At 44.0% G+C, this 13655-nt stretch overlaps 2 protein-coding genes across 3 annotated transcripts in view; one reads left to right on the plus strand and one right to left on the minus strand.

Annotated features, from left to right (window-relative positions):
• Positions 1 to 10537, minus strand: part of LOC135900066 (uncharacterized) — a 74293-nt gene extending 63756 nt beyond the window's left edge. Inside the window, exon 1 of the transcript XR_010563784.1 lies at positions 10403 to 10537. The gene's annotated coding sequence lies outside the window, so the exon portion shown is untranslated. The remainder of the gene's footprint in view (positions 1 to 10402) is intronic.
• On the plus strand, positions 9867 to 13284 carry LOC135900065 (adult-specific rigid cuticular protein 15.7-like). 2 transcript variants are annotated; one of them, XM_065429506.1, is made up of 4 exons: positions 9867 to 10016; positions 10458 to 10556; positions 10937 to 11428; positions 13068 to 13284. In XM_065429506.1, exons 1-3 carry the CDS (start codon positions 10005 to 10007, stop codon positions 11357 to 11359), a joined length of 534 nt encoding a protein of 177 aa, XP_065285578.1. In that variant the 5' UTR covers positions 9867 to 10004; the 3' UTR covers positions 11360 to 11428; positions 13068 to 13284. The 2 variants fall into 2 exon arrangements, with proteins under 2 accessions (XP_065285578.1, XP_065285577.1); XM_065429505.1 differs by having other exon boundaries at positions 9869 to 10016; positions 13027 to 13284.
• The last annotated feature ends 371 nt before the right edge of the window (positions 13285 to 13655 follow it).

The raw sequence follows: 13655 nt of genomic DNA on the forward strand, positions 1-13655 counted from the left end.
TGCTGCACTGCCTCGCAACAGCTTGTACCTACCGGTTCTGGGGGCTTTCGTTACGCTGGCACCATTCCTGGCGGCATCTTGAAAGCCCGACTATATTTATATACGTTTTTAGACTGATGTTCGTTGGGCGTGCTTTGCCGCTTGTAGTAGACCCTGTATTCTGCCTTCCTTTTTTCTTCAATTTACCGTTATGTTTACATATATTATGCCTGATTTATTAAGCCTGTTCTCAATAGATTGCCACAACCACTTAATCCCTCTGAACATAAGTAATCTATAAGAAAATTTCAGTTTGCTAAGGTAGGTAAAGCGGAAGGTTCTGGCGCGATATCTTGGCGTCCCAAAAATTCAGGTACTATACTTTGAGCGTTCGTTCGTCGTTGAGGGCGTGCCTATATGCGCATGCATGTATATGTACATTTCTCCTTCCCTTCAGTTGCAAACTCCTACCTCCACTGTGGGCTCGTACAGACTATCTCAACTGAGCTCATGAAACTAAGAGAGCACGAAGTAAATTAACAAAAGCGCGAAGTTGTTGTGCCTTACAAGTTGACCATCGACTGCAGAAAAAATAATAAAGTCCGAGAGTCAGACTACTCCTACAGGCAAAGACATTGTCATTCAGCGGCTGTATCAAAGAGTAAGTTATATTTTTCCCCTCTCAAAGACCACAAAATTAGGACACATCGTAATTGTTATATCCAGAAAATTTGGTCCCTTGTGCGGCAGGGGGAGAGAGAATGAAGTCAGAAGAAACGTTGAACGGCTTGTCCTACGCATCCATGCGTGATGTACACGCACAGCTTTGCCGAGAGGAAACTCGCTCTATTAACCGTGTTTCATTGCCAGACACGCAAAATCACTGATCAGCTTGCTGCTCATAACGAGGTCAGCAGCATACTAGGTTTTTAAAACGCATTACCGTGAGTCTAGCGCACAGAATGCCGGAGGGCGGAAGAAATATTAACAGTGCAATATATGAACAGCAACTACACGGTGGAAACGTTATTCATAGCGGAACGAGCAAGAAATGTTCCTTTTTCCCAATGTTGTTGGACTTGAGTGCACAAACATGCGAAAGAGACAGCAAGTGCACGTTCAACATCTTGCCTTGCTCAAAGAAAGTAGGGGTGGGGCGCTGCGTGTGATTGTGTCGCCGTGCGTGTTGTTCTCTTTAAAAAAAAGTTAATGCAGGGGTTTTAAGTGCCATAACAGCGATCTGATTTGTTTATTCGTCTATTTTATTTGCAAATACTGTCCGTCCGAATCAGGACCAAGGCCGGAGTAGGAAAACAATGATCAATCAACATGCAGTACGCACTACAACAGAACAAGAAAATAGAGCAATCTAATTACGCATCCTACTCTTGCCAATATTCAGAAAGAGCGAAAAACTGTTTGCGCTTACACAAGGCGTGTGCTGGAAGACAATTGCAATCACGCGTTGTTGAGAGTGAAAAAGTGTATTTGGAGCACTCTTTGCAAAAGACGGCATTTCTTAACGCACTTATTTTGTTTATTGCGTATATTCGAGATTTTGTCTAATTTATATGCAGAAGATTATTGAGCAGGGCTAGCTCTTTGATGATCGAAAAGAAAAGAAGAAGCCGTTTTTGCTTAATCCAAACACTAAGTATGGGGAAGTTCGATTCCACATAAGGTGATGTTACTGCATCTTGCCACCGATACTGCGAGAAAATGAACCTTAGTGCATGAGTTTGCAGGTTCACTAACATTGACACAGAGTCTTTTTCACAGGGGTCCCACACGTCGCACGCATACTCTAATAGTGAGCTCACAAGCATCTTATTGAAGCATCACTGAAGCATCATTGAAGCATCACAAGCATCTGTTTTGAAGCCGTGGAGTCAAATTTAAGGACATGCCAAAAATATTTCAATCTCTCATTGCTTTTTCCTACTACTTTTTTGATGTGTAGCGTTCAACTTAGGCCTGACCTAATCGTAACTCCAGTGTGCTTGTACTAAGTTCTTCGACTCAGTGGTTCATTTAGCAATGTGTATGTGAATAGGTGCGGTTGGCACTTATGTGGGTGTAATGGTCATGCATATTGCCTTTTGAAGATTTAGCGACATCTGCCACAAGTGACACTCGTTTACTTTTCAAGAAGGCTGCTTAAAAGTGTTTGGTAAATCAGTCATCTGCGAATAACCTTGCTGTAACAGGCGATTCTTCGATGAAGTTATTGATGAATATCAAAAACAGCAAAAGCCCAAGGACTGATTCCTGCGGCACCCCCGACGTGACATCGCAAACTTCTGACCTTTTCTCATAAATACCAGCAAACTGCCGGCGATGAGTGGGGATTATGACGGACGTCGTAGTGGGGGACTCCGGACCACTACGTTTCGACCACCTGGAGTTTCTTTACATGTACATGATTCCAAGTACATGCCGTCGAGTGCATTCATTCATTCATCCATTAAGGCCAATAGTTTTTTTTTTCTTGTAAACTGGGATACATAGCGCAAGAACGACACAAGGAGGAAGCAGGAACACGGGACGAGCGCCTAATAGTTTTTCTTTTCTGGCGCTTTCGCCCGTTCCCGCCGGCGGCCGGTGGTTGGTGGGGGCCGGACCGCCGCCGACGCACAGGCCGCGCATGTTCTCCCGTAAACCAATGGCGGGGCACTTTCGTCGTCGAACGCCAACTACTCTAACTTTTCGAGACACACGTGCTGTTCACTTACCGCTACAGATGTGTTCACGTTACCTAAATATCACCAGTTCAATGAATACGTACACGCCTTCGAGCCCATCCATCCTTTAATAAAACAATTAGCTTCCAAGAAGAATAGGGCTATTCGTTTACATTGGCCCTTATTGTCGATGGTTCCTGCATAATTTTGGTGGCCATATCATTACAAGTGGATATTACACACTTTGTAGGTATCCGTCTGACGAAAAACGTGGGCCGACTCCAAAGGCAAGGAAGTGGCAGGAATTTAAAAGATCAACGTTGGTACGACAGAAGCTTGTATGTGGTCCTGGCTTGATGGTGAGAGCAGCGGTCTGCTATGATCAAACACACAAGTCCGACCCCACAATCGGTCACGCTTTTATTTATAGCATTATAGGCAGACTTAACCCACTTGAAGATATCTTACGGAAAAATTGAGGTGTGTGGAGTGCAGACTTTCGCGTCACAGTGTGCATGAAATTGCAAAAGAGATACCAGGTATAGAAACGCCACTTTCGTAAGTGAGGATGTGCAAAGCCGGCAGTAATGCGCGCGTGCAGCTGTCGAGACGTCACAAATTAAGTGTGGCATACTTAGCGAGCGGTGCTAAGTACTGGCCTGGATTTCTATTTATTTTTTTTTATTTATTTATTTGTTTATTTATTTATTTATTTATTTATTTATTTCACCCTCAATGCCTGGACGGAACCTGGCGACCTTCAACGCACAAACCCTCTCGAGTGAAGCTCTCTTAGCAGGACTTCTTGAGGAATTATCAAGCATTGCGTGGTATATTATTGAGCTGAGTGAGGTTAGAAGAACTGTTGAGGCTTATACAGCACTATCTAACGGCCTCGCCCTCTGCTACAAAGAACTTCCAGATAAGAGACAATACGGGGTAGGATTTGTAGTCCATAAGGACATAGCGGGCAGCATTGATAAATTCTACGGCGTTAATGAGAGGGTAGCAGTAGTCGTAATAAAGCTGAATAGGAGGTATAGAATAAAGGTTGTGCAAGATAACGCTCCAACCTCCAGTCACGATGATGATGAAATAGAACAATTTTAGGAAGTTGTTGAATTAGCGATGAAAAAAGTGCAATCTCAGTACACTGTAGTCATGAGCGACTTCATTGCAAAAGTGTGGAAAAAGCAGGCTGGTGAACAAGCAATTGGCAACTACGGCATCGATTCTAGGAACACTATAGAGAAGAGATGTTGGTAGAATTAGCAGACAGTAATAAAGTCCGACTAATGAATACCTTCTTCAGGAAAAGCGTGGCAGTTAGGGCGAGTTGGTATGTCATGACATTTTTAAGCCTGTAGCGCAGCTAAGAAAGAGCAAAAAGGAAGGTGAGAGGGGTAATGAAAGGTAACGGAAAACAGAGTGAGCGCTAACTTCCAAAAGAAACGAAATAGATTTCGTACTCTCTGCCCACCCCAGCATAGTGCAGGATGTAGAAGTGATAGGTAGGGTAAAGTGCAGTGATCATAGGTTAGTGAGATCTAGGATTTCCCTCAATCTGAAGAAAGAAAGAGTAAAATTAGTCAAGAAGAAACAGGCCAACCTAGACGCAGTAAACGTAAAAGCAGAAGTAAGACCAATTAAGGCAAACAAATATGCAGTTTTTGAACAGAAAGATGAAGGCGACATAGAGGTAGTGAATGAAATCTTATCTAGGCTGGCTTTAGAAGCAGCAATTGAAGTGGAAGGTAAGGCACCAAAGCAACCAGTAGGTAAGCTCTTCGAAATAACGAAGGACCTAATAAAGCAGCGACAAAGCATAAAGATGTCCAACTCAAGAGATCAGAAGGAATTCACGGAGCTGTCAGTCAAAACTGATCAATAAGGAGAAAGTAAGGCATGTTCACAACTATAACGAGAGGAAGACTGAGGAAGCAGTAAAACATGGACGCAGCATGAAATCAGTGAGAAGAAAACTTGGCATAAGACAAGCTAAAAAGTATGTACTGCAAGATAAGTAGGGTAATGTCTTCATCAAGCAGCCACGGATCACGGAATATCATCATCAAGTAGCCAATGCAGCCACGCTACCTACATTCGAAGTAGTAATGAACAGAATATAGAGGTCACTTTTATAAATAGCGATGAAGTTAGAAGGGCCTTGCAAGACATGAACCGGGGAAAAGCGACAGAAGATGGAATAACAGTCGATATAATCAAATATGAATGAGATATGCTCGAAAAGCTTGCGGCCTTTTATACGAACTGTCTCAAGACTTCAAGGGTCCCAGAGAACTGGAAGAATGCCAACATTATACTAATCCACAAAAATGGAGACGTTAAAGAGTTCAAAATAATAGGTTCATTAGCTTGTTCCTAGTATTATATAAAATGTTCACCAAGATAATTTGCAATAGAATAAGCGCAACACTTGACTTCAGTCAACAAAGAGAACATGGCTGGCTTCAGGAAGGGATAATCTATAATGGATCATATCCATCTCATCAATCGGGTAACCGAGAAATCTGCACACTACTGTCAGCCTCTCTATATGGCTTTGATAGATTACGAAGAGGCACTTGATTCAGTAGAGATACTAGCAGTCATAGAGGCATTACGTAATCAAGGAGTACAGGAGGCATACATGAATATCTCTGGAAATATCTACAAAGATTCCGCAGCTACCTTGGTTCTCCACAAGAAAAGTAGAAAGTTACCTATCAGGAAAGGGGTCAGGCTAGGAGGCACAATCTCTCCAATGCTATTCACTGCATGCTTGAAATAAGTATTCAAGGTATTAAACTGGGAAGGCTTAGGAGCAAGGATCAACGGCAAATATCATAGCAACTTTCGGTTTACAGGTGACATTGTCTTGTTCAGCAACACTGGGGACAAATTATAACAAATGATTGAGGACCTTGACAAAGAAAGTGTAAGAGCGGGGTTGAAGATTAATATGCAGAAGACGAAGATAATTTTCAATAGCCTGGTAAGAGAACAAGAGTTCAGGATCACCAGTCAGCCTCTAAAATCTGCAAAGGAATACTTTTATCTAGGTCAGTTACTCACAGGGGAGCCTGAATATGAGAAGTAAATTAACAGAAGAATAAAACTGGGCTCGAGTGCATACGGTAGACATCAGATCCTGACTGGAGCTTACCACAATCATTGTAACGAAATCATTGCACTAACACTGCATTCTACCGGTGCTAATATATGGCGCAAAAACTTGGAGGCTGAGAAAGAAGCTCGAGGACAAGTTATCATCATCATCAGCCTACTTTATGTCAACTGCAGGACGAAGGCCTCTCCCTGCGATCTCCAATTAGCCCTGTCCACCACGAACCGATTCCAACTACCACCCGCGAATTTTCTAATTTCAGGCACCACCTAGTCTTCTGGCGTCCTCTACTGCGCTTCCCTTCTCTTGGTAGCCATTCTGGAACCCTAATGGTCCAACGGTTATATAACGTGCGCATTACATGACCTGGCATTCCTCTTAATGTCAATTAGAATATCGGCTATACCCGTTTACTCTCTGATGCAAACCACTTTCTTTTTGTCTCTTAACGTTATGCCTAGCATTCTTCGTTCAATCGCTTTTTGCGCGGTCCTAACTTGTTCTCAAGCTTCTTTGTCAGTCTCCAATTATGTGCCCCATGTGTCAGCACCGGTAAAATGCACTGATTGTACACCTTCTTTTTCAACGATAATGGTAAGCTTCCAGTCAGGAGCTGACAATGTTAAGGAAATTGTTAAGAAAAGATTGATGAAACGAAAAATGTTAGGTGTAACGTTAAGAGACAGCAAGAGAACGGTGGTGGTGCAGAGAGCAAACGGGGACAGCCGATTTTCTAATTGACATTAAGAGAAAAAATGGAGCTGGGTAGGCCATGTAATGCGTAGGATGGATTACCGGTGGACCATTGGAGTTACAGAGTGGGTGCCAAGAGAAGGGAAGCGCAGTCGAGGACGGCAGAAAACTAGGTGCGATGTGGAAATTAGGAAATTTGCAGGCGCAAGTTGCAATCAGTTGGCGCAGGACCGGGGCAATTTGAGATCACAGGGAGAGGCCGTCATTTTGCAGTGGACATAGAAATTGGCTGATGATGATTATTATTATTAATGCCTAAAGGGGGGTCACAGGGAGGTATACAAACGTATAATGAAATGCAGCAAGTCAACACATGAATGGCCCTATATAGAGCATATGTAACATAAGCAGGATTATTAACCAACATCCAGTAACCCGAGACATTGCTTACAATCATCATATAACCACAGCCGCTGGCCCCACTTCGATATTCGAACAGATTCCTCACTGCGGCATATACGGAAATAAAAAACGCATCTAGCTGCCCCCAAATGTCTGCAGTTAGGAAATTCCAGACAAATCTTTTTTGCTTAAGACTGCACGTTCTTAATTAATACATAACGATATTCTACTATCTGTGTAAATAACTTTCGTGTATGGTGCTTTTAAGAATCTGTTATCAGTGGACCTGCCACATGTCGCCATGTATTTGTGGTCTCCTGAACACCGTCAAGCTGTTTTCTGGCAGCTTTTAGCCCAGGAGTCCAGCCAGGATATTTTCTGGTAGATGAATATAATTGAATGGAATTGAATATACTGTTCAATGGCAGGCTAGTTAGCGATGGCAAAGAAATACGCCCGCGTGGAAAGGTATCACCTGTGGAGTCTGTCGGTTCATGAACATAACTTTCTCCACTAAGTTCACCTTGTCTTAAAAACGAGACTTCCACATCAGCTTCCCCGCCACCTTGAGGCATTATATCATCGGCGTCGTCTGAACGCCGCATTTACAACCTGTGCCGTTTTGGACTGACCACCTACCCTTAGTGTGATGACTGTGGTGCGTTAGAAACTGTGGAACCAATTTTGTAGGGGAATCGTTAGATTAAGGACACGGAAGGACATGTTGGCGTAGTAGAATTCGGTCTGCTTCTCGAAATTTGCTAGATCTAGGAAGCATACTAGATCCTATGCCTTCTCCTTCGAAGCAACGTCAAGCTTAATTTCATTTTTTTCAATCCTTCAAGACATTGGCTTTATCGACAACTTCTGACCTATTTTCATGAATACCATCACAATGATATCACCTGTAAATCCCATGTTCTTGAATTTTTTCCGTTAGGGCCTTCCTACTCCCGCTCGCGTTTTCTATGCAGAATAATAAATATGTAGGCGCTTGCGAGCACGCCGGCAGAATTGTCTGCAGTCCATTAAAGCGATTTGGTTCTTCATGTATATATATATATATATATATATATATATATATATATATATATATATATATATATCCGGCGTCTACCAGTTGATAACCCTGCAGTGCAGGTGGGCTGACATTTTCGCCATTTATTAATTTTTCAGGCAAGTATAAGAGCCCTTCGTTCACGTTGATGACACAAACCTATAAAAGAACTGCTCAAGTATTACTTCTCCCAAAATTGTCACTTGCGATTGTGGAATTTTATCTTTTTCGTCTTTTGCGTTTCCTTTTCCCACGTTGCGTTGAGCAAACTGCTAGGTGTTCTTCCTTGTTGTTATTGCTTCCATCTTCCTTGTTGTTGAACCGTTATATTAGAGCAATTCTTTTCGTTTGATAACATTGTCCAAGCATCTCTTGTTATGTCTAGTAGCATATCCTACAATAAAGTACAGAGCGCGAGACAAGGACCAATATTGAAGACGAATACTTGAGTTCTTAGTGAAGCGAAACCCGCCGTGTTTGTTCAGTGGCTATGGTGTTGGGCTGCTGGGCACGAGGTCGCGGGATCGAATCCCGGCCACGGCGGCCGCATTTCGATGGGGGCGAAAACACCCGTGTACTTAGATTTAGGTGCACGTTAAAGAACCCCAGGTGGTCGAAATTTCCGGAGTCCCCCACTACGGCGTGCTTCATAATCAGAAAGTAGTTTTGGCACGTAAAACCCCATAATTTCATTTTTTTTAATTTTTTAGTGAAGAGAACTGCAGCTGATTTCTCAAACCTTTCCGTTCGCAAGTACTGATTGTCATTGGCCGGCCGCCTTCACCAATAATACAAATCCAGCACCATGATTCACAGGCAGCTGCTCTTACAAACACTTCTAGCGTATAAACTTCTTTTTGTGAGTGTGGGCCCTGGAATACAGTAGCTGCCCTATTACTAGTGCAGGTTCGAAAATAGCACTTTTTTATTTTAATGCCGCATCTTGATTAGACGCTAACGCATTCTTATCTTCCCTCTGTTGTGCGTAACGTTTTCAACCAGTATACGTCACGTGACCTTACACTGCTTCCTCGAATTAATGCACTAGCTGTTTCTAAGAGCTCGAAATAAGTTGCGTCCGCGATTGCGTCAACTTTGAGAAGTGGAACTTATAAGCCAAAAACTATGCTTTCTAATCACGTGAGAGCAACAGATAGTCGGTTATTCCCTCGTCTTTACTTGGTCTTAATTTGCTTTATGTGTCTTCGCATTGTGTCCTTTCCCTCATGTGTCTTTACTTTTCCATCTTCCTAAGCCTTATTCCAGGATATGCTTTATAAGCACGTGTCATCCCGGTGCCCACCTGCTGGCACAGGTAGCACGCAGGTTCAGCGTCTCGCTCGCGAGCAGACGCGCACGGAGCCTGAGCGTAGGCAAAGTCCGTTGGACATTGGACGGAGCTCGCTCTTCGATTTCGTGCGGTGTATGATGGCCCTCGCAGCTCTCGCTGCATTCAAACAGGCAATCACTTTCGCTTCCTTGGAATTTGTTTGTGTTTCGACGCGAACAGCAACTTGCCACTGCGGTCTCTTTTAGTATTGTTGCTGCCTCAGACAATGGCGCGACGCCCAAAGCTACGCGTTCTCCAGATATATGAATGCAGCTATAAGTTTAGAGGCGCGCCGGGTCTCAATGAAAACCACACGGCTGCACGTGGCAGGGCCACCGTTATTCTTCTGATGTTTTTTTTTATCGTAAGAAAAACTAAAGCCACCGCTCAACCTAAGAAAAGAAAAGCCGTGGAGAGGGCTCCGATTTCAGAGCATGAGGCTGCGATTCAAGTCTGCTGCAGCCCGCGTTGCCGAAGTCAGCCAAGGCCGCCAGTCAAGTGGCACTTTTTTCTTATGTGTACCTGACTTGGGCTTCGATTGGGAGTGACGCAGAAAACGCTGTACGAAGGGCGGCATTCCTCGCGAATGGCACCCGGGCCGACTGGAAACTGGCCCTTTTGGAAACAAAACAGCAGGGCGTTTCTGTAGAGCACGCTTCTCGCTTGACTCGGCGCTATAAAAGCATGCTCCTCGCTGACAACCATCAGTCCTGACCTGCACTCGCCATTGCAAACATGATCGCTCAGGTAAGCTGGGCACCGCACGGCACCGGCGGCCACCTCGAGTCGGGTCGAGCCGCAAACCGGGCGCGCTCGCTTTCCGCCTCCGCCGCTGGGAACGGTGGCGGATTGCGGACTTTGGGGATTTCACCTCGCCGACACGTCTCGCAGTGACTAACCACCGGGTGCCTCACCGGCAGGTAGTCCCACGAGATCCGGCTAAGCGACGTTCAAGCACCAGTGCATAGTTATGAATGCATGCATAGTAGCGTTACACCACATATGTGGCTTCCTACGTGCATCTGATTTCTTTAGTAGTCATTCGAAGTCCCCGTGTTCGCACCTACAGCACGCTCTAGAACGCAGCTTGATGCGACAACATACCTCGAGATTTCATATGAGATCAGCATTACCTGTTCCTGTGCTCTACTCTATTTGTTTTTCTTCCTCTTCTTTTTTTTTTTACAGTTGACGGTGGTGCTGGCCCTAACGGCCGTAGCTTTCGCCGGAGGCTACGGTGGCTACGGACACCATGGTGGTTCCAGTAAGACCTACAGGAAACAAAACGTTTGTTCATTCTTTCTTATATACATATATGCTAGGCAAGACGAAGCCCCTCATCTACGTCATACCTGACTTCCTCCCAGAGCCCGCGCAATTTAAAATCAAGTACAATTGTGTTTTGAACAGCGCGACGATTGCGCCGTCATTACTGTGTTGTATATATGCCCACGGTTGGACGGAGTTCATATCATTCTGTCCCCCCTTTTTTTTTAGTTCACAGTGCGAAAATTAACGTTGAATAATATCATCGCCACTAATCCTCCCATTCAGTAAGCAGTAATCACTATATTACATACGTACGGCGGAGTATCTCAGTGACTCACAAGCACTGCTAGCATAACAGCATAGTGACGGACGACGCTGTGTGCCGTGCTTGTTCTCAGGACCACGGCCACTACAGCTTCGGCTACGACATTGTCAACCGGTACGGCGCGGTGAACGGCCGCCACGAGACCGGCTCTGCATATGGCCCCGTGCACGGTTCCTACTACCTGGGAGACGTCGACGGCCGCCACCGGCAGGTGCACTACGTGGCCGACAAGCTCGGGTTCCGCGCCGTCGTCAAGACCAACGAGCCAGGCACCAAGAGCAGCTTGCCGGCGGCCGCTCCTTACCACTCGGCGCACGGCAAGGCGGTGCCTGCCTACGGACACGGCGGTTACGGAGGATACGGTGGATATGGCCGCGGATACGGTGGATACGGCGGATACGGCGGATATGGCGGATATGGCGGATACGGCGGATATGGCGGATACGGCGGATACGGTGGTTACGGTGGCTATGGTGGCCACGGCTTCTACGGATAGATTATCGTCGTTCCTTCAATATTTCAATGTTTTCTCAAGTTGCTGTGAGCTGTCCCGTCCGCGTTCCCTGTAAGTATGCGTGTGGGTGCTGCGAAGTTGATTTCAGATTACTTTCTAGACACTTTTACATTTACCTTGGCACACTGATTAGATGCAGAAAGAAAACAAAGCAAAAAATAAAAAAAGAACAGTGTGGTTAACGACAACAGCAGAAGGTTTCGGTTAACTATACCCTGCGCATGAGAAAGGAATGAACAAATGGAAGGCCATAGAAATGAAAAAAAAATTCATGCATAGACGCTAAAAACCTTGTAACTGCAGCTGATTGTTGTGCAGTCTGTTCTTCTGTTTTCTGAAAATTACAGCAGCCAATATGCCCAAGAAAATGAAGTTTTATTTTGACTAGTTGCTTCCAAATGAAATCAATGTTTTTTTTTTCACTGTTTATGTCTTTTTATTATTTTTCCACTGCTTCTTTAATCAGCATAGCTCACGTAATAATGCTCACTTTCTAGTCAGTCCGCGAGAGGTTATAGAGACAAGGAGAACTTATTTAGTACTGAATGACGACCTTTTTCGACTGCATTTTTCTTGCTCTTCATCACTTTCTCTAAGGGTGTCAAGCCTGCGTTATGGCCACTCGGGAAAGGGTAGCAAACAGCTTTTTCTTGACAATTGCGCATTCTTGAGTCAGCATGTTATAAGCTGAATGTAAGAAAAATTTAGGTCTTGTAGTTTTTAAAAGAAAATGCGACAGAAAAATGAAAAAAAGTGAGCTTAGATTTAGCAGCATGATCTAAATGTAATTTTAAAAAGCACGCTTCATGGTCTCTTGCAACAAAGAATAGGAAATTTAGTAACCTCCGATATAATCCACACTTTCAATCTTGAGAAAGTTATAGACTAAAGGCTGTGCCTCCTTTGTTTAAGTATATTTTCTCCTTTTTAGAGGCAGTTGATTTCTAGCGTCCAAATATTAGATAGCTAACGGGACTAGTGTATTGTATATTTGGCAAAAATAAAATTTAAGTGTTGTAGAAGTAGAGACAGTCACTTCTGAATGCTCGTCTTCCGCACACAATGCAGTGCGAAGTTTATCAGCTTGTTTGTTTGTATTTATTAAAAGCAGAGCCTTTCCGAAGCAGAAGAATAAATTTGCAATACTAATGTAACAAAGCACTGTAGTACCAAGATTTGAGTTAGCTGAAGTATTAAAAAGTACTTACATTCTAATATTTTCATCCCAAACGTTCCTCTACGTGACCAGGGGAACAACAATTCTATTTTGCAATATGTGCCGCTGCCTAAAAAATTATAGTAACGTTGACCAGCCGGCAATTTCCGGTCACAGCCGAGGGCTCGTCTTTGCATTTCTGCCAGTGGTTGTACATCTGAGTGCGAAATACTTGTCTCTCACAAACATGTTTTCAACTCTTGACTACGAAACAGATGTGCTACGTCATTGCACAAAGTAGCTCCGTCTTGTGAAGTCTGACGTTGCTCACAGAAGAAGGTTAGCTTCAGGAAATTTTTCTACAGCGACATTTCTTCTTTCAGCTGCGTCTTGCTTTTACGTAAGGTGTTGTGCAAGAAAATGTATGTAGTTGCTCTTCCCACATTGTAAATCAGCCAATTCAGTGCGAGATCATTGAATTCCTGTTTTTCAGACCTGCTTCTGAGTTCCATCCTTCTTCTTTCTTCCTTCGAGCTGCTCTTTGACGAAGCAATGACAAGTAATCTTCAAGGCGGAGAAAGGAAGACATCCAATGTGCTCGCCCATGTCATAACGACAATGGACCTTAGGAACACCTCCTTTTGTTTGCTGCTGTTACCTACTTTGTGTTTTTTGTGATACCGTGGAATTGTAATGTTCCTGTCTGCGCTTGATGTGTGAAACGTGTAAATACATTTACAATTTGCTCACACCAGTACGTCTACGTCACTTTCTTTAATGTGGCTCGGCATGTGCTTAACGTATATGATTTGCGCAAGACACGTCAGATCACACCGTGCCAAACTGCAAGAAATTGTGAACCTTGGAGTAAATGAGCCGACTGATCACTTAATAGACTAGTACTCAGGTATGGTGGTCTTCTAGAAACGTAATGGCAGAGTGTGAGTTTGTCTTGACCTGACGGAACCAAACAAGTTTGCAGAAGGACAGGTTCATCGCCTTAACATCAGTGAGCATGCCCTCGCAAAACTTGTTGGGGCTCAACATCTCTCGAAACTTGCAGCTAAATCTTGTATATGGTACTCTTAACTCAGAGGAGTCGCGAACCTTCATAGCATAGTT

This window comes from Dermacentor albipictus, chromosome 1 (genome assembly GCF_038994185.2).
Source record: "Dermacentor albipictus isolate Rhodes 1998 colony chromosome 1, USDA_Dalb.pri_finalv2, whole genome shotgun sequence".
In the NCBI taxonomy this organism is placed as follows: domain Eukaryota; kingdom Metazoa; phylum Arthropoda; class Arachnida; order Ixodida; family Ixodidae; genus Dermacentor; species Dermacentor albipictus.

Excerpts from the sequence above, each read along its gene's own strand:
- LOC135900065 (XM_065429506.1), top strand. Across the intron at positions 10,557-10,936 it reads AGACCTACAGGAAACAAAAC|GACCACGGCCACTACAGCTT; the intron begins GTTTGTTCATTC and ends GCTTGTTCTCAG.